The following is a 17,222-nucleotide window of genomic DNA, read 5'->3' as shown; positions in this document are numbered from 1 at the left end:
AGTTTTCATGTCGTTTTCTGGTGTTGTCATTGCCCCTAGATATTTGTATTGATCAACCTCCTCTTTTTTCCATCTATCCCGTTCTTGGTTGTTTTTTCAGTTGTCTTTTACTTGTTCATCTTCATTTCATCTCGTTTCTCGTCCCGGTTCAGTTCCTCAAGCAATTGTTGCAGAGTGCATTTTGACTGTGCAAAAAGGATGATGTTATCTGCAAATCTGAGATTGCTCAGCAGTTGTCCATTAACAACAAGTCCTATCTCAGATATGAGCCTCCTCAACTGCAGCTGTTAACATAACAGGTGAAAAGTGTCACATTGGCGCACCCTTTTCTGAATCTTTATTTTATCGCTGTTCTTCTTTTGTAACTTATTTGTTCTTCTTTTCATGTAGCGTCATGTTCGATAATGTTGACTACATCATGATATTGAATTGTATTAAAAACAGAGGGAAAGTTTGATGCCAATCAAAACTTATTCAGAAGATAACAAACAACTAAAATAAAAGAAAACTGATATTTTGAATACTAGGCTGAAAAGAGTGAGCAATGAGCACTGAGCACTGAGCAGGGTTGATTATACGAGGTAAAGTTAGTTCAATATTATCATCACTACGACTTTCCAGGCTCGAAGCAATACCAGCCAAGCCAGCCCAAAGACCTACCGGCGAGGTGATGAACTTACATCAAAATCGACGGAACTTCGTCCAGCCGCGTTGATCGCGGTACCGATGTAGTGGCCAGAGTCTGATGCTTTCGCGTTGTCGATGGTCAAGCTGCCAGAATCACTCAAGCGGAACCGGAAGTTACTTTCGGTCACCTTGAAGCAAATGAAGTGGAACAATCATCAATAGTTTCGATTACAAAACGGAACAAACTTACTGAACTAAATGAGGAGTAACCTACCTATGGTTTGAAATTAAATGAAAACGACCGTAGTCTGTATGAAGCCGCATGGTGGCCTACCAACCTCTCTGCCATCCTTTGTCCACGTCACTTCTGGCCATGGCTTGCCAGAAACTCCGACGGTTAAAGCGATTTGTTCCCCTTGGTTAACAATGACGTCAGGATCACCGATAACCTCAATGGTCGGCGACGCGTGAACGATGAGATTCAGATAGCGATTGATGGTACCGGCAGGGTTGCTTGCGGTTACGGAGTATAAACCTGAAAGTTTGATATAAAATAAAACATTCAATGTATTCAATGACAGACGGCCAAGCAAACCTCTACAGTGAAATAAGGCTCACGTTGGGCAGAATTTTCAGGCGGAAGCTAAGCTGATCAACAAACAGTTCCGTAAATAGTGAATCCTGGAGCAAGATGACAGACAATGGTATCAGCTAAAATGGTTATTCAGTGGATGCAAATGTTAGAAGTTACCTTCGTCCTCTAAAGAAATAACCGGAATCTGCAACGAATCGTCATCACTCTCGATCACCCGTCCATTCCTCATCCACGTCACTTCCGGTTCCGGATGAGCGCTCACGGAGACCGATAGAACAAGAGGCTGCGAAAAGTGACGGTCGGAAAAGAATGTGTTGGTGTCAAAAACTTTTTCGGAAGCCTAGCCCTGTCTAACGTTGTCTGCTTGATAATCCCTTCACAATTATTGATGATGTCACTTTATGCATTCTTATAAATTGAGATTGATGTAATTATAGGAACCAATATTTTCGGGCTTCTGGCCTTTGCGGGTTTTTATCTTTAGAAAAACTTTTCCGGTTTCAGTTTATGCATTCAATCACACGCACGATGTATAACTTGTAAGTCTTGTCCCTTCTTCAATGCTGAATGTTGTGGTGGATTTCTTGGCACCTCTTTGTACCCCTGTGGTGGTTCTGGGGCGCCACGGTTCATTCACTAACTAATGCCAACTCACCTCGCCCGCGATTACTGTCTTTGTGGTGGGGAAGTCCCCCTCGAACACAGGAACAGTGAACACGTCCAGTAACACGTCATGTGTCGCAACTCCTGCAGAGTTTTGCGCAACACAGGTGTACTTCCCTACGTCATCGACCTTTGAAGATGCAAATTAATCATTATTACTGTTCAGCGATGACGTAGTAGTTGTGATGCACCTACAAGATACGGACGTTCAGCACCATATCATCGACCATACTAAAATGTCAAAATACCGACTCAGCAAAATCTGCATAGAAGAAAAACAGAAAGAGAAACGTGGCAGACCACCAAGACAACTTCCAGACATGGACTAAAGACAATCTCGACAGTGGGCGAGCCAGTTCAAAACTGTGACTCATGGAAATCGGACGCGCAGTTTGCTTCAGGTGGAAATGGCGATTGAATATATAAAGTTTCTTAAGGAAAACTTCATTTCAAGCCATGAAGAATCAATTTGATGACGAATCTTTACTGAGTCGCCTTTGAATACAAAGCAGCTTCACGCGTTGGAACCCAATAAGGCCCCGATGACGTAGTTGGAGATAAATAACACGAATCATCACTGTGAAGAAAGGGGCGTTCTTCCCGGCTATCAGCACAAGGCTGAGCACTCACTAGTACAGCGAGCAGCTGCGATTCGCCAACCATAACGGTGTAGCTTCCACGCTAGCCATTCAGACCATCCAATCAACAATATGTTTCTCGGCAGCCGATTTGTAGCAAGAATTGACAGCGACAGACACGTGTTTCGCCCATGAGGCTGGGCTTATCAGTATCGCACCGTATTCTGCCACAAATTTATTCGACCACCGCTTTACCAGTCAGTTTAACTCTTATCTTTGTGGAAACAAAGAAAGAGCCAACAAAACCAGCAGGCGCCAGGGCGAAACACGTGTCTGTCGCTGTCAATTCTTGCTACAAATCGGCTGCCGAGAAACATAACGAATCATCATTGTTGATATTTACAGTATGTACTCTGAGATGACATCCTCTCATGCCTAAATAACAAGATGGCTCCTCAGCTCGTTGGTGATTTTGTGCAAAGGAAATATGGAATAAAGGGAAACTTTTAGGTGGCACCTTTTTGATGACCCTTGCACCAACAATGCCGCTGCTCAGCGACGAAATGAGACAAGAAAGTTTTAACAAACGGATCAAACGCTCGTCACCTCAGCAGCAGCGACCATCAAGCTGTTGTCATCCATCATGGTCATCCTCGGCGTCTGATTGGTTATCAACTCCGCTCCTTTGCGCCATGTGACCATTGGTTGTGGTGTGCCTGACACGTCGCAAGGAAGCGCTATAGAGTCACCTTCAAACACCGTCATGTCGTCGGAGATGGAGCTGATCACGGGATGGGAGTGAACTTCAAGTTCAACTTCATATCGCGCTGTGCCTGTTACGTCACACACGTATTAGAATCATCGGTCCGTTGCTGAGCCAACGATTGGAGATCGTCCTACCTGCCGCGTTTGTGGCGGTGCAGACGTAGATCGCGTCATCCTGGATCCTCACAGAAGGAATGACCAGCCCGTTGCTGAGGTCAACGAACATCTCCGAGTTGCGTCTGAACAAACACAAGATAAACAATCGTCACGCAATGATAACAAACGATATTGTCTAATTCATCTTCAGTCTAAGCTCCCAGTTGTTACTTAACAATGCTCAGGCAACCTTTCATGCAACCAACCTGCTACTTATTCTTTGGCCGTTTTGCATCCACTGGACTTCTGGGCGTGGTATTCCACTGACGTCACATGCAATCCTTAATGTTGCCCCAGGATTCCTGGTTATCTTGCTGGGGCCGGTGGGGATGCTCGGAGGTACTTTACAAATACACAAAGTAAAGGCAGGAAAATTGCTGTGGCAGTTGATGAATTTATGCTTATGTTTTGTTTATTGTTTATGCTACGCTTATGTTTTTATTGCATGTTCAACAAAGAATCCGGTGAATGACGTCACTTGACGTTTTATAAACCATCATGGCAAATCGAACCTTGTACAAACAGCGAGATGTCTCGGTGTGCTCTTCCAGCCGCGCTTGACGCCAAGCACCGATAAAAACCAGCATCAGACACCGTGACGGACGCTATTCGTAACGAACCACGACCCAAAACGCTGCGAAGAATGTGTTGTCAATTGAAATATGAAACAAAGGAAGAAATTAAATGCAATAAGACATTAGCGGTGTTGATTGTTCACGTCATATCTTGTCATGGTTTGCTTGTAATACCTGTACAGGGGATCGGACTTGGTGGCTAACTTCTGACCATTTTTAGTCCAGGACACCTCGGGTAGGGGAACCCCCTCGGCTTCACAGTCCAGAGTCACGGGGTTATTAACGATCACGGTGACGTTTGTTGCTCCTTGACGGATTGTGGGAGGAACTGAGTAGAAAGATGATGATGTCATAATTAGAAATAAAAAATAAAGTAATTACAAATTATCAAAAATTAATTAAAGACATGATGCAAGAGCACCCACCTTGTACCAGAAGTTCAATTATCCTCCTCTCTGATCCTGCTCCGTTTGATGCCAAACAAACGTATCTTCCAGCATCCTCTACATCTACGCTCTCAAGCAACAGGGATCCTTCCTCTCGGAACGTGTAACGAGGAAGATCTTCATCCAGTTGTTCACTTCCCTTCCTCCATTTCACCTGCATCATTTGGTATCCATGATAGCGGATGAGGTTCAGGCACATCATGGAAGTCAACCGTAATTATCTCCTAACTGATTGGACTTATAGCGTCATACGAAACAACAACGACCGCCATTATTTAGTGATTTTACAGTTAGATACAATTTTGTGTTCAAGTGCAAGCTGTTTATTGTTTCTCAGAGATGTAAAACGTTCCATGCGTAGTTGAGTTAAAAAAAAGTTTATTTCATCTGCAAGAAGAGTGCCGGGTCATTACGATTTAAGGTTTCAAAGACGTTGTTTATCTATTTTGATATTGAAGATGCTGATGTTATCATTGTTGCTCATTTTGAATCGTGTAATTGAGAGCATGGTGATGTGGGGCACAATGAAACGGACGTTTTCAAAGTTTTAATCCAAACAATGAAGTAAGATTTATTACTGAGTGAGCAAATTAGAAGCAAAAGTGTTGATGAACAAAACATTATTCAAGCAAAGCGTTGTTTTCCAACATCTCAGTGAAATTGTCCGATTTCTTGGTACGTTGAGTTATTGCTGGCAAATGGTGACAACCAAAGTTAAATAATGCATCCAACCGCTTTACGGTTCAGAAGATTTCGCTGCTGGGTTACTGTGCCTCGAAGAATGAGAAGATAATGTTCTCATTATACTAAGCCAGGCACTAACGAAGGTAGTGTTACCAGTTACTTTTTCTCGGCAACAACGAAACCTTTAGCAACTATGTCCACCCAACTTGTTACATCTTGAATGGACATGGTCAGTGATTTTCTAGAGGGGTTTGTATCAGCTGCGCCATTCTACAGCTGCGATATTGATGAATAAACAAGTCATTTACATTACACGTTACAAGATATTGTAAAATGAGGTTATCGAAGATGTAATGTTAGACCCACTTTTGGAGTAGGTATGCCTCTGGCAACACATGGAAGAAGAACTGTGTCTCCCTGAGTCGCAGTGATGGACGTGCGTCCTTCATCTATTGTTGGAGGCTCGAAGACGCTCAGGTGGGTCACTTGCGACGTAGTGCCTAAACAAAACAATTTGTGTTTACGTTTAGAAATCAGAATGAGTCGAATTTTAAAGGGAATCTGATTGATAGAAGACCGGGAAAGGAACCAAGCTACTCACCTGCCACATTGGTCGCTATGCATGTGTAATCAGCAGAGTCAAATGTTTGGACGTCGAGTAGAAACAGAAAACGTTCATGTTCATTCAACTAAAACAAAGGAACGATATGTTGGCTTCAATAAGTTCGAAGTAACAATAGCTTGCAAAATAGTTTGCAGTTCTTAACTGATCCTAAACTCAACGAAGCACAGAAGCGATGCACTGTTATTGAAACAAGTGATGATATGATTTAGACCATGTTCCCAGTGGAAAAGTGAACATTCACTCACCGGATTTCCATTCTTTAGCCAGCTCAAGGTCGGAGGAGGGTATGCGTCTGACGTGCACTCAAGCGTGACGTTGTCTCCCACCACCGCCGTGACGTCATTGCCGTGATCGTTGATTGTCGGCGGAAGATTGACAGTGACGTGATAATCCTTCTCGGCCACCCCGGCGGGAGATGACGCGAGACATGTGTAGGTGCCAGTGTCGGATAGCTGCCACATGTAAAATTATTCAATCATCACAAAGGAACAGGTATTATAGAGAATTGTTCTGCTCCAGACGTAACAACTTTTTATGACTTTCTCCGGAGACTCATCAAACCTCAAATGGGGTTAAAGGCAATTTATGTGTTGCCTTATTTATATCATCTTCATCAAGCATTGTTCAAAACGCATTTGTCTTAAGTTGACATACATTGATCAACTCTATCAGCCTCGCTAACAGAAGACTTTAGAAACCTTGCTACAGATTAAATAAAGTCGGTAAACTTTAGAAAAGTGGTATAAGTAAACCTGCACTACATGCATTACCTGTGCACTAACGATGTACATCTTTCTTCCATTTTCAAGAACTCGCGAGCTATCGATCACTGGTTCTTCTTCATTCTTCACCCAGCTGACAACTGGACGTGGGACGGCACTGGCATCGCAGATAAGATCCACGCTGTCGCCTACCTTCACAACGATTCGCTCAATCTCATCGGATCCCACTATACTAGTCCGCTCTGATAAATATAAAATTAAGCAGCTGAGGAAAGTGAAATAAATGAATTTCACGAGAACATTTGAGCTCTTCTGTTCGACCAAATTATGTCACTTGACAAAAATAAAGAAAAATAGTAAGAACAGTTCCAACAGTTACAGCTGCGACAAAGCAACTAAAATGATAAATTCCAATGAGCTCACCGTACACTTGAAGATCGATGTTCTTATTCCTCTGGCCAGCAATGGACAAGGCCAGGCAAGTGTACCGAGCCGTGTCACCGACCTCCGTCTTTGTTATAACAACTTGCTGTCCGTCCGCCACAGCTCGGATGCGTGATCCCTCTCGTGGATAAAGTCCTCTCAAGGGATCTTGGTTCTATTAAGTTTTATTGTTGTTAAACTGTCACGATGATAAAATGATTATGATGTAGCATTGCGCAGTCAAAGATCCAGTATGAAGTCACAGATTGACTGAAAGCTATCTCGTTTTTGTTTTGGCGGGTTTGGCGTGACAGAATCTCATAACCATAATCCAAAATTTGGAATCCCATTGGAAATCTACCACGAATGTTTTGAAAAGTATTATACAAGCAACAAAACGTTCTAAACAAATCTTCACTTCACATTTCATCTGACCACCAAAGCATGAAGATTCGTTTTACCTTGGTCCAGGCCACTTCCGGTTGTGGAACTCCCAAAGCTGTGCAATCAAGCGTGACGCTTTCTCCAGTGTAAACAATTAAGTTTTCATCTTCACCGGACAGGAACGTTGGCGAAACTGAAAGTTGTAGTTTTGCAACAGGATATTTAGTTGAGGAATTCAGCAAAGAATTGATGCTTTGAAAAGAATTCAAAAATAGACATCCCATTGATAAAAAGTTGAGTGACTCACAACACTATCATGCTCTTGCAGTATTAAGCAATAGGAGGCGCGATCGGTTATGCTAACGCCCACTCACCATACACGTCCAACATGAAGTCGTGACTAACTCCTCCAGCTTTGTTGGTTGCCAAGCAACTATAAGATGCTGTGTCCGTTTCCTGAAGCAAGAATGAAGGAATAAAAATTGTTGATGAATAATAATCATCGAAGTTTAAAAGACAATTCGATATTCTAAAGGAAAAGAGATTTGCTGGAAGAAAACTACACAAAAATGAGCGATCAGCAACTTTGCTGATTTGATGCTTATTTAGGCAAATGTTTTGTTTTTAGAAAACATAAAATGAAACATTAAAGTAGCATCTGACCTGAGCGTGTAGAATCCTGAGTATTCTTCCTGCGGATGCCAACTGTATTCGATCGGAAACCTCCAATGGAATCCCGTTACGAAGCCACGTGATCGATGGGGGAGGAATGCCACCGGTGACGTTGCATTCCATTATAACAGGGTTGCCAGCAATCGCCTGTTTTTTTGAAGTGGAAAGTTGCAGCAAATATTGAAACAGCGCAAAACACTTACGCGAAGTGAACAAGTTTCGCAAGTTTGTTGTACAAACAAATGAAAAAGCACAAATCAAATAAAGTGATTATCATCTCAAAAAATTACAAAATGTAAAATACAAAACGTCATAGATTAAGACAATCAGTGGTTCTCAACCTTTTTAGGCTTACGGCACCCTTTAGCAGAAAAAAAAATATTTTGTGTCACCCCGTGGTGGACCAACGATCTTTCACTTCGAATGCAGCAGGTAGTTGAAACATACATCAACCGTTTCATATTAAAGACTATTAAAAATAGTAACCTATTCATAGCTTCTCTACTTGACTTTCCGCTGTAATGCAACCTGGAGAAAAGCAGGCAAGTTCGCTTGTGCGTGCCCATCGGGAAAGGCAAATACAAGTAGTCCTCGCTTATTAAGCCCACCTCAGGGCCGGACGATTTGTGTTTATTATGCAGGGGACAAATTTCTGCCACTCTTATACGCATAATTGACTATGACCAACTGTACTATGGTTAAAAGTTGCCAAATAACAACTGTACACAACGATCGGTTCTTTCCTGTTCTACGCTATCCATTTTTGGGGTGCACCGAAAATTGCGTTTTTTTGCGAGTTGTGTCAGCAACGAACATTGCTTTTTACAGCCATACGATCAACATTAAGAACTGAGTTAGCAGCGTAGTAAAGCGTGAAATTGTGGAATGCAAGATAAAAATAGTAAATTGTGACGCTTTTTTACACAATTTCAAGCAAATACAATCGAAACTTGGGCTTATTAAGCGGAGTTTTGGGCTTACTAAATGTTTTTTATTACAAGAATAATTAAATAAAAAGGAGTAATTCCAGAATGGATCAAATTGGGCTCGATAAGCGGTTAGAGAAGGGAGAGAGTTAATTTAAATTTCAACTTTAGCCCTGATTTTAGGTTGCAACAGTACATTCTAGACCTCTAGAGTTTGCCTTTAATGATGTAACAAAAATTTCCTAAACAAAAATGAAAATTTCATTAGCAACAATATCCTAGCTAACCAATTGAGACAGATAAATAATGAATATGAAAAATAGCTCGCGGCACCCAAGAGTATTGTAAATGGCACCCAAGGGTGCCGCGGCACCCCGTTTGAGAACCACTGGATTAAGTCTTACTTCAATGTGCTCAGGCTCTCCGTCAGCGCCTCCTAGTGTAGGAGGTACCAGTATGTGGAGGTTGATGCTGCCCCTATCGCTACCGGCTTCGTTGGTTCCCTCGCAGATGTACTCCGCCCCATCTGACAACTAAATATTCAAAGCTGGTTACTGGAACGTTCTGACGTTTATAGCGTCACTAAAATTATCGTGACGTAATGAATGTTCGTTAGGTTACAAAGAACAAAAGCATTAACAAAGTATATTTGAATCACATCAGGAGACACCTGTGCTCTGTAAACGTGAAGTGTTCCTTCTTTGTCGGACACAGCAAGATTCGGGTGAGTGCGTCCTTCAATTGCTTCTCCATTCTTGTACCATGTAACATCCGGTCTAGGAATCCCGGTGATGATGCATTGAAGAACCTCGTCCTCTCCCAAGACCACTTCCACTTCTGGTTCGGGAACAATCACTTCCGTTGGAACTGTACGAGATGAAGGATTGTGACTTTTTCTTACTGTGCTTTAGATGCCGTGTTCAGAAGTCGATGACGCATTCAATCTGATGGTGGTTTGGGATTACGCCACTCAAGATCACGCAGCGCTGGTTCGGCTCTCGGCGTGTGCGCTTGAGCAACGCATTTCAGGACTGCTCTCCATTCTGCGGCACCTAGTGAATGGAATAATTTCCGGGCAACAACACTTCAACAATCGGAAAACTTCATTCTGTCAATCTCGGTAACCGGCTCTGCGTCAAGAGCCTCTACTACAAGTATGCGAAACTTCTAGGAATAACCTATCAAGGCTTTGTCAGTCCGAAAAAGATTCAAAAACCAACCAACTCACTACCTACCTTGTACGCGCAAATTGAATGATTTTCTTGCTTCACCGATTGTGTTGTCAGCGTGACATACGTAGCTGCCAGCATCTTCAACGTTGCTGCTTCCTGTATAAACAAACAAAATGACTCCTAGCATAGCAAATAATGGTTCACAAATCATGAGACACAAAGACGACTCCCAAGGTGTTTATAGTTTGATAACTGCATTCGACTAAAGGATCCTCCCACGATCCCATGATTGCACCTACCATCTCATGGTTCCTCCCACGATCCCATGATTGCTCCTACCATCTCATGGTTCCTCCTACGATCCCATGATTGCTCCTACCATCCCATAATTGCTCCTACCATCCCACGATTGCTCCTACCATCCCATGATTGCTCCTACAATACCATGATTGCTCCTACCACTCCATGATTGCTCCTACCATCCCATGATTGCTCCTACCATCCCATGATTGTTCCTACCATCCCATGATTGCTCCTACCATCTCATGATTGCTCCTACCATCTCATGGTTCCTCCTACGATCCCATGATTGCTCCTACCATCCCATAATTGCTCCTACCATCCCACGATTGCTCCTACCATCCCATGATTGCTCCTACAATACCATGATTGCTCCTACCACTCCATGATTGCTCCTACCATCCCATGATTGCTCCTACCATCCCATGATTGTTCCTACCATCCCATGATTGCTCCTACCATCTCATGATTGCTCCTACCATCTCATGGTTCCTCCTACGATCCCATGATTGCTCCTACCATCCCATAATTGCTCCTACCATCCCACGATTGCTCCTACCATCCCATGATTGCTCCTACAATACCATGATTGCTCCTACCACTCCATGATTGCTTCTACCATCCCATGATTGATCCTACCATCCCACGATTGCTCACCTATCTGAAGGCGTGTTCCTCCGGTGAGGATTTGCATATTTGCGTTGTTACGCAACAACGCGTCATCTTTCATCCACGTCACCGTCGCTTTGGGAACAGCGTATACGTCACAAAACAAAGTAACTGGACTTCCCCGCACAGAAGTGACATCTACGGAGGGTGGGCCAGCGATGGTTGGGGGAACATTTACTGAAAGTTTGAAATTCCTAAAATAAACAGAGACAATGTTAACGCAAATATGGAGTGGCATCTTTGATTCCTCGGACATACTGAAAAACAAATTATTGATTCATTGTTAATACCCTGGCATTTTGTGATGCTAAGATCATGTTCAGCCAGTTGCTCTATCTAATATGTGAGATGTCACCTTTGTAACCCCCATCAGAAGAATTACATTAGGCAGAAATGCAACCCATTCAGACTAACAATGCACAAACAAAACCTGCAAGAGCGTCACAATGATGAACAACTCACTTTGATTGTATCCCAACGTCGTTGGACACTACGCACATGTATCTTCCTGCATCTTCTTCTTTGGAGTTGTGTATGGTGATAATGTCTCTTCCTTCTGACATTACCAGCTCCTCATTCTGGTTCAAATATTAACACAAGAAAAGTAATTTTTGCTCTCTCTGCTAATTGGTCAAAGTTAAGGTGTAAAATACAGTGTTGTCGTAGACTTATATTTGTTCTGTGTTTATTGTGTAAAGTATCTTCGAGCCGACAAAATTAGCTTGCAAAGGTCATAGTGGTACACCCTGCTTACAGATGATGTTTAAAGTGAGGTTGTTGCTAAGAATTTGAAATCGGAAATGTAACTAGTTGTAAGATTTTGAAGAAACAATCAATGATGATGAACGAAACGTTTGAGAGCGAACGCAATTCGTGACGTTGTAAAGGCGTCGGGATTGGGACCTACCAGTTCGTCTGGTTCGATTGGAATTCCATTCTTTGTCCACTCGACATTTGGAACTGGGACCGCGTTGCTATGACAACTCAAAGTTGCAGTGTCACCTTGATCAACGGTGATGTCACCCGATGACGTAGGAAGAACAGGAGCTACATACGTCACCACTTCGTATACTTTCCTGGCCTGCAACGTCATAAAGTGAACAATGAGCATGAAGGAATGAATCATGTTCAACACCAGAGACCTTCAAACACAAGTTCTCCTCATCAGACTCACCGATCCAACCACGTTCGTCGCGATACAAGCAAACCGTCCATCGTCAGTTCTCTGCGCGCTCGATATGATCATTAGTCTCCCGTTTGATATGATGGAGTATCGGCGATCATCGCGACTCAGAGGCTCTTCATCCTTTATCCAGCTTATAGTCTACAAGTTGTATTACGTCATTAATCAGGTGATAGCAACAATCTGTATCAACAGAACAGATATTTTACAGTTGGATGCAACATAACGAAAGAACAAACGGATACGGATCAGGCTCCTCTTACTGGCTCAGGTGTTCCGCTTGCATCGCAGAGCATAACAACCGCTTGGTTTTGTGTGGCCACTTTTCTTTCGAATGGAGGTCCGGATATCGTAGGAGCGATTTGGATGTTGGCAATAAACGCTTTGCTATCTTGTCCTGCTTTGTTTTTCGCCCGGCAATCATAATGGCCGGAGTCTTCCTGCACAGAGCTCCTGAAAACGACCATTGGTTGAACGCAGAGGCATCAGCAGAGCTTGAAAGACGAAGCAAAAAAGTCACAGCATTCACAATACCAATCGATATCTTCACTGGCATAAATAAATCTACGAATCGATCATAAAACCAACTACACGTTGCAACCGTTTCCGCACTTGCAACATGGACACCAGTGTAGAAAGCAACTCTGGCACTCACAAAAACCATTCCTGTTTTAACATTTGCACGCACATCAACCCCTTTGCTTTCAACAAACAACCCACACTTACAGCACAGTCAAACGTTGGCCTTCCTGGTCTATGACGTATTTCACGTCATCACTTTCCAACGGAAGTCCGTTTTTGTACCACGTCATTATCGGCTGGGGATGTCCGGTCACAGGGCACTGGAAACAAAACAATCGATTTCGTTTAAATATAAAAGTGACAATAACTGGAAGAAATGGAACCTAATTGGAGAAGTATAGACTTTTTAAAATTGTGAGAAAAATACTTTATTCCGTCCAGTTTCGTGCTCTCAAAAAGAAACAATATGAATTTCCAATAATCCGAATCACGTGATCTGGAAATCTCTAGGAGCAAATTTATTATAGGAATGAATGCAATGGTCGCCATTGTACGAAGTCTTATGGCAATGTTACTAGGGTGGCTTACATTGAGTGTGAAGGGATTATTGACGGACTGCCTTATGATCTCTGGAGTGTCGTGATCTCCAACATCAATAGAAGGAGGAACATTCACCGCAACATCAGTCACTTTTTCATCTCTTCCTACGTTGTTAGTGGCAACGCACGTGTAGCGACCTGTATCGGATGATCTGAAACATCAACAGTTGAGAGGTTGAAGAAACAATGAGCTGGATGGTGAAGATTAATTATAACCTTCCCCGAGGAATATAATGTTGGTATATAATGATTGGCATGGACTGTTGTTGGTTGGATGTATGATTGGCAGAGCACAGAGCGGGCATTAATATTTGTCGTAAGTGCAAAGCAACAGTTTGTGGCTGCGCTTTTAAGATGTGTATACCCATCGCAGATACGCGATATCTCAGCACTTTATTAAGCAGACAGTGTCAGCGCTGGTATAGACGCACAGCCGAAAGCCTTATTCTAAACCCATCCATTCCTTTACGTTGCGTGCCAAGCAAGAATAAGATTTCTGAAAAAAAATGACAAGGTATCGAACCCATGTCTGTCGATTCCGAGGCGAGCATTCTAACCACTAAGCCACCAAGACTGAATCTTTATAAGAACTATTACATCATGTTAAGTACAAGCCACGTTGCGTCATTGGATTCATACATAAACCGCCCGACTCACTTTGCGCTTGAGATTTGCAAAGAGCGACCGCCTGGAAAGATGAATACGTCATCACTTGAGACAATCGGAGCACCGTCTTTGAACCATGTCAACTGAGGAAGAGGCACCGCTGTAATCTTGCAGTCGATGTGCAAGGGAGATCCTTCATTGACGTCAACCACCGCGTGATCCTCACCATCCGGGAAGACAGGAGGAGCTGTTGAAAAAGAAGCGTTTCCAGAATAGTCGCAACTGCGCCATTCGTTCAGTATAAACAAATGATGCGGTTAATTCTAGTATTAGAAAAAAATTAACGAATAAACAAGAATTTATTGTAAACTAACTTATGGTAGGCAATCGCCATCAACTAACTTATGGTAGGCAATCGCTATCAACTAACTTATGGTAGGCAATCGCCATCAACTAACTTATGGTAGGCAATCGCCATCAACTAACTTATGGTAGGCAATCGCCACCATCAACTAACTTATGGTAGGCAATCGCCATCAACTAACTTATGGTAGGCAATCGCCACCATCAACTAACTTATGGTAGGCAATCGCCATCAACAAACTTATGGTAGGCAATCGCCACCATCAACAAACTTATGGTAGGCAATCGCCATCAACTAACTTATGGTAGGCAGTCACCATCAACTAACTTATGGTAGGCAGCCGCTATCAACTAACTTATGGTAGGCAGTCGCCATCAACTAACTTATGGTAGGCAGTCGCCATCAACTAACTTATGGTAGGCAATCGCCACCATCAACTAACTTATGGTAGGCAATCGCCATCAACTAACTTTGTACTTCCACATCGAACATCTTTGCATCCTCTCCGGCATCATTGATGGCTGTGCATCTGTATCTTCCCGTGTCTGATGTCTGGCTTGTTTCAATCTCCAGGAGTTGATTTCTGGAGGACAATAAGATCCGAGAGCTGCATGCAAGTTATCCCATTATTGCCAATCAAAGCCATGTGTTAGCCAACTTTTCCGTTTTAATTACAAATTTATATATTTTGTCATTTACTTTGATTGTAGTCTCTCTCTCCCTTTCCACCACGTGATAGTCGGGAAAGGGCTTCCTTCGATTATGATGCATCGCAGCAGAACGCTGTCGTTGACAGGCACACCCATTGCCTTTGGTGGAAGTTCATCGGCGCCTTCGATGACCGGTGGCACTGCGCGACAAACATTGTTCAATAACTGATACAATTGTGATGCAACTAACGTGACGCAAAGATAGCAGTTCCAAAACGAATTAATATGTCGGTCTCATTCAACTGTTTTTAAAGTCTGTGGCAAAGTCACCAGGAGGAGCAAGCAACTGTTGCTCGCATTTTGGAGAGAACAGTGAAGACAGTGATTGGAATTTTCGAGTAGGATTTCGTATCTAAAACATAGCGGGGTTTTTCATAGGCGGCTTACCGTTGACTATGAGCTGGAAGTCCTTGCTAGCTTTCCCGGCTGGATTGGACGCCATACAAGTGTAGACACCTTTATCGTCTTCCGCCGTGTTTGAAATTCGAAGATATCTTCCTCCAAATTGCACCAGGAAGTTCGTGTCGCTCTCCACATCAATCACACGTCCATCTAAGGAAAGTATCAACTCAATGTTCATTGATTTGCTTCAAGATAAAACTTGTTTTGCTCTGCCGCAGTGAGGAAAAACATTTGCAGTAATGTTGAAATAAAGCAAAAGCAATGTGTATTTCTACTTATGCATATTGTATGGTTGAAGACGACAATCGGTCGCAGCAAGCCATGGCTTCAATATCAACAATAAACGTTCTGGCAGCTTGAAAGTATAGTTTGGACTCCAAGTGCTACTAATAAACCAATCATGATTTCATTGTACTTTTCAACCATTGGATGGTAGGAGATGGTATCCCGTATGCTGAGCAACGAAGTAGAGTGGGGGTGTTGACGTGGCTTGTTACGATTGGTGGAGAGCTGTCGTCGTCATTGATTGTCGGCGGCACTGAAATATTAAGCACGGATGATTTCTGTCATTAAAGTTGTGTCAACATCAACTGAGGCAAGCATCGAACCCGCGACCTCTTACCCCTCACGTTCACTTTGTGTTGTTTCGAGTCCTCTCCCGCTTCGTTGACCGCGCGGCACGTGTAGTCTCCAGTGTGCTCCAGATCGGCCGAGTCCACAGTCAAGTAACGCCCGCTTTCAGACAATTGAAATCCCGCTGAAGAGCTCGCGATAACGCCGAGAAGGGTTGAAGCGATGCGGTAGCCATCTTTTTTCCACTGAGCAAATGAAACGTTGACGGTTTATAAAGAATGTTATAAAATGAACAACGAGTGACAGTTTCAATCTTCCAAAATACTTTGCTAAACCCAGCTCAAACTTAATTAAACTTTTCTAAATATTGATCTATGGCAATGCTTGACTTGGCATCCGTGGGTTGTAGACTTAATAGGGAGCTCAAGGGGTACTTTTACATTAAGGCCGGCTTATTTTAGCGACCGGATTTTTTTCAAGGGCCCCGAGAACGAAAAAAATCTCCTATTCTTTGGATTAGTATTGTTTTTTGTTTAGAGGATTCTCGTTTGGAGGTATTCAACCTCTCGTTTTGGTGCCGAGACTAAACAATCTTCCCAACTATCCATGTACTTACCTCCACATCCGGGATAGGGTATCCAACCACGTTGCATTCCAAGCGAAACGGTTTCCCTCTATTCACGTCATGCCTGCTGATGACGTCACTGTCCGGTATAGAAGGAATCGAATAGACATCAAGTTGTACGTCACGCGACGTAGTGCCAACCACATTGGAAGCAACACACGTGTACATTGCTGCGTCACCATCCTGCAGCATGGTTTCATTGTTACGTAATTGTTACGTCACCAGTGATCAACACACTCAGCCGGTTCGGAATCTCATCAAAAGAAAGTTTTTTATAAACTTTGTGGACAAACCTGTGCCGAGGAGACAAAGAGGATTCTTCCGCCAGATTGGGTCCTCACTCGGGGGATGGGGGTCAGTGGTGCCCCGTTGACTCTCCACTCGAGAGTAGGGGGAGGAACAGCATCGGCGTCACATGACAAACTTATGTTGTTTCCACGCGCCACCCAGCGGTGTTCTACTTCCGTGCTATCCCGGATGGTTGGAGGGACTGAAATCAAAATTTTGTTGAATGGATTTATGTAATCTTCCTTTATGCCATTTGACTTTTTTGTGTTTTGCTCATTTAGCTTTAGGAGCATTGACTTAGGGTTGGACACTTCTTCATACGAACAACAACTTAGACACTTTACTTTGATTGTCATTCGATCAGCTTT

General features: G+C 43.0%; 1 protein-coding gene across 1 annotated transcript in view; it reads right to left on the bottom strand.

The window, feature by feature from the left end:
• The window catches only part of LOC145765712 (hemicentin-1-like), a 69,711-nt gene that overhangs the window by 23,269 nt on the left and 29,220 nt on the right, over nucleotides 1–17,222 (bottom strand). Inside the window, exons 46-81 of the mRNA XM_082577536.1 lie at nucleotides 16,860–17,056; nucleotides 16,558–16,749; nucleotides 15,991–16,186; nucleotides 15,784–15,906; nucleotides 15,354–15,518; nucleotides 14,956–15,106; nucleotides 14,727–14,863; nucleotides 13,944–14,139; nucleotides 13,276–13,438; nucleotides 12,892–13,007; nucleotides 12,429–12,618; nucleotides 12,157–12,306; nucleotides 11,890–12,063; nucleotides 11,445–11,560; nucleotides 10,971–11,176; nucleotides 10,077–10,169; nucleotides 9,512–9,708; nucleotides 9,246–9,374; nucleotides 7,907–8,062; nucleotides 7,618–7,699; nucleotides 7,321–7,436; nucleotides 6,860–7,034; nucleotides 6,485–6,678; nucleotides 5,960–6,166; nucleotides 5,691–5,778; nucleotides 5,456–5,589; nucleotides 4,385–4,559; nucleotides 4,134–4,287; nucleotides 3,897–4,018; nucleotides 3,591–3,726; nucleotides 3,364–3,467; nucleotides 3,070–3,296; nucleotides 1,878–2,015; nucleotides 1,379–1,505; nucleotides 966–1,162; nucleotides 681–815 (exon numbers count right to left, since the gene is read on the bottom strand). Coding sequence (XP_082433662.1) covers nucleotides 681–815; nucleotides 966–1,162; nucleotides 1,379–1,505; nucleotides 1,878–2,015; nucleotides 3,070–3,296; nucleotides 3,364–3,467; nucleotides 3,591–3,726; nucleotides 3,897–4,018; nucleotides 4,134–4,287; nucleotides 4,385–4,559; nucleotides 5,456–5,589; nucleotides 5,691–5,778; nucleotides 5,960–6,166; nucleotides 6,485–6,678; nucleotides 6,860–7,034; nucleotides 7,321–7,436; nucleotides 7,618–7,699; nucleotides 7,907–8,062; nucleotides 9,246–9,374; nucleotides 9,512–9,708; nucleotides 10,077–10,169; nucleotides 10,971–11,176; nucleotides 11,445–11,560; nucleotides 11,890–12,063; nucleotides 12,157–12,306; nucleotides 12,429–12,618; nucleotides 12,892–13,007; nucleotides 13,276–13,438; nucleotides 13,944–14,139; nucleotides 14,727–14,863; nucleotides 14,956–15,106; nucleotides 15,354–15,518; nucleotides 15,784–15,906; nucleotides 15,991–16,186; nucleotides 16,558–16,749; nucleotides 16,860–17,056 — 5,558 coding nt within the window. The remainder of the gene's footprint in view (nucleotides 1–680; nucleotides 816–965; nucleotides 1,163–1,378; nucleotides 1,506–1,877; nucleotides 2,016–3,069; nucleotides 3,297–3,363; nucleotides 3,468–3,590; nucleotides 3,727–3,896; nucleotides 4,019–4,133; nucleotides 4,288–4,384; nucleotides 4,560–5,455; nucleotides 5,590–5,690; nucleotides 5,779–5,959; nucleotides 6,167–6,484; nucleotides 6,679–6,859; nucleotides 7,035–7,320; nucleotides 7,437–7,617; nucleotides 7,700–7,906; nucleotides 8,063–9,245; nucleotides 9,375–9,511; nucleotides 9,709–10,076; nucleotides 10,170–10,970; nucleotides 11,177–11,444; nucleotides 11,561–11,889; nucleotides 12,064–12,156; nucleotides 12,307–12,428; nucleotides 12,619–12,891; nucleotides 13,008–13,275; nucleotides 13,439–13,943; nucleotides 14,140–14,726; nucleotides 14,864–14,955; nucleotides 15,107–15,353; nucleotides 15,519–15,783; nucleotides 15,907–15,990; nucleotides 16,187–16,557; nucleotides 16,750–16,859; nucleotides 17,057–17,222) is intronic.

Source organism: Aplidium turbinatum, chromosome 2 (assembly GCF_918807975.1).
Source record: "Aplidium turbinatum chromosome 2, kaAplTurb1.1, whole genome shotgun sequence".
Taxonomy (NCBI): Eukaryota; Metazoa; Chordata; class Ascidiacea; order Aplousobranchia; family Polyclinidae; genus Aplidium; species Aplidium turbinatum.
This window is presented reverse-complemented; position numbering and strand designations above follow the sequence as displayed.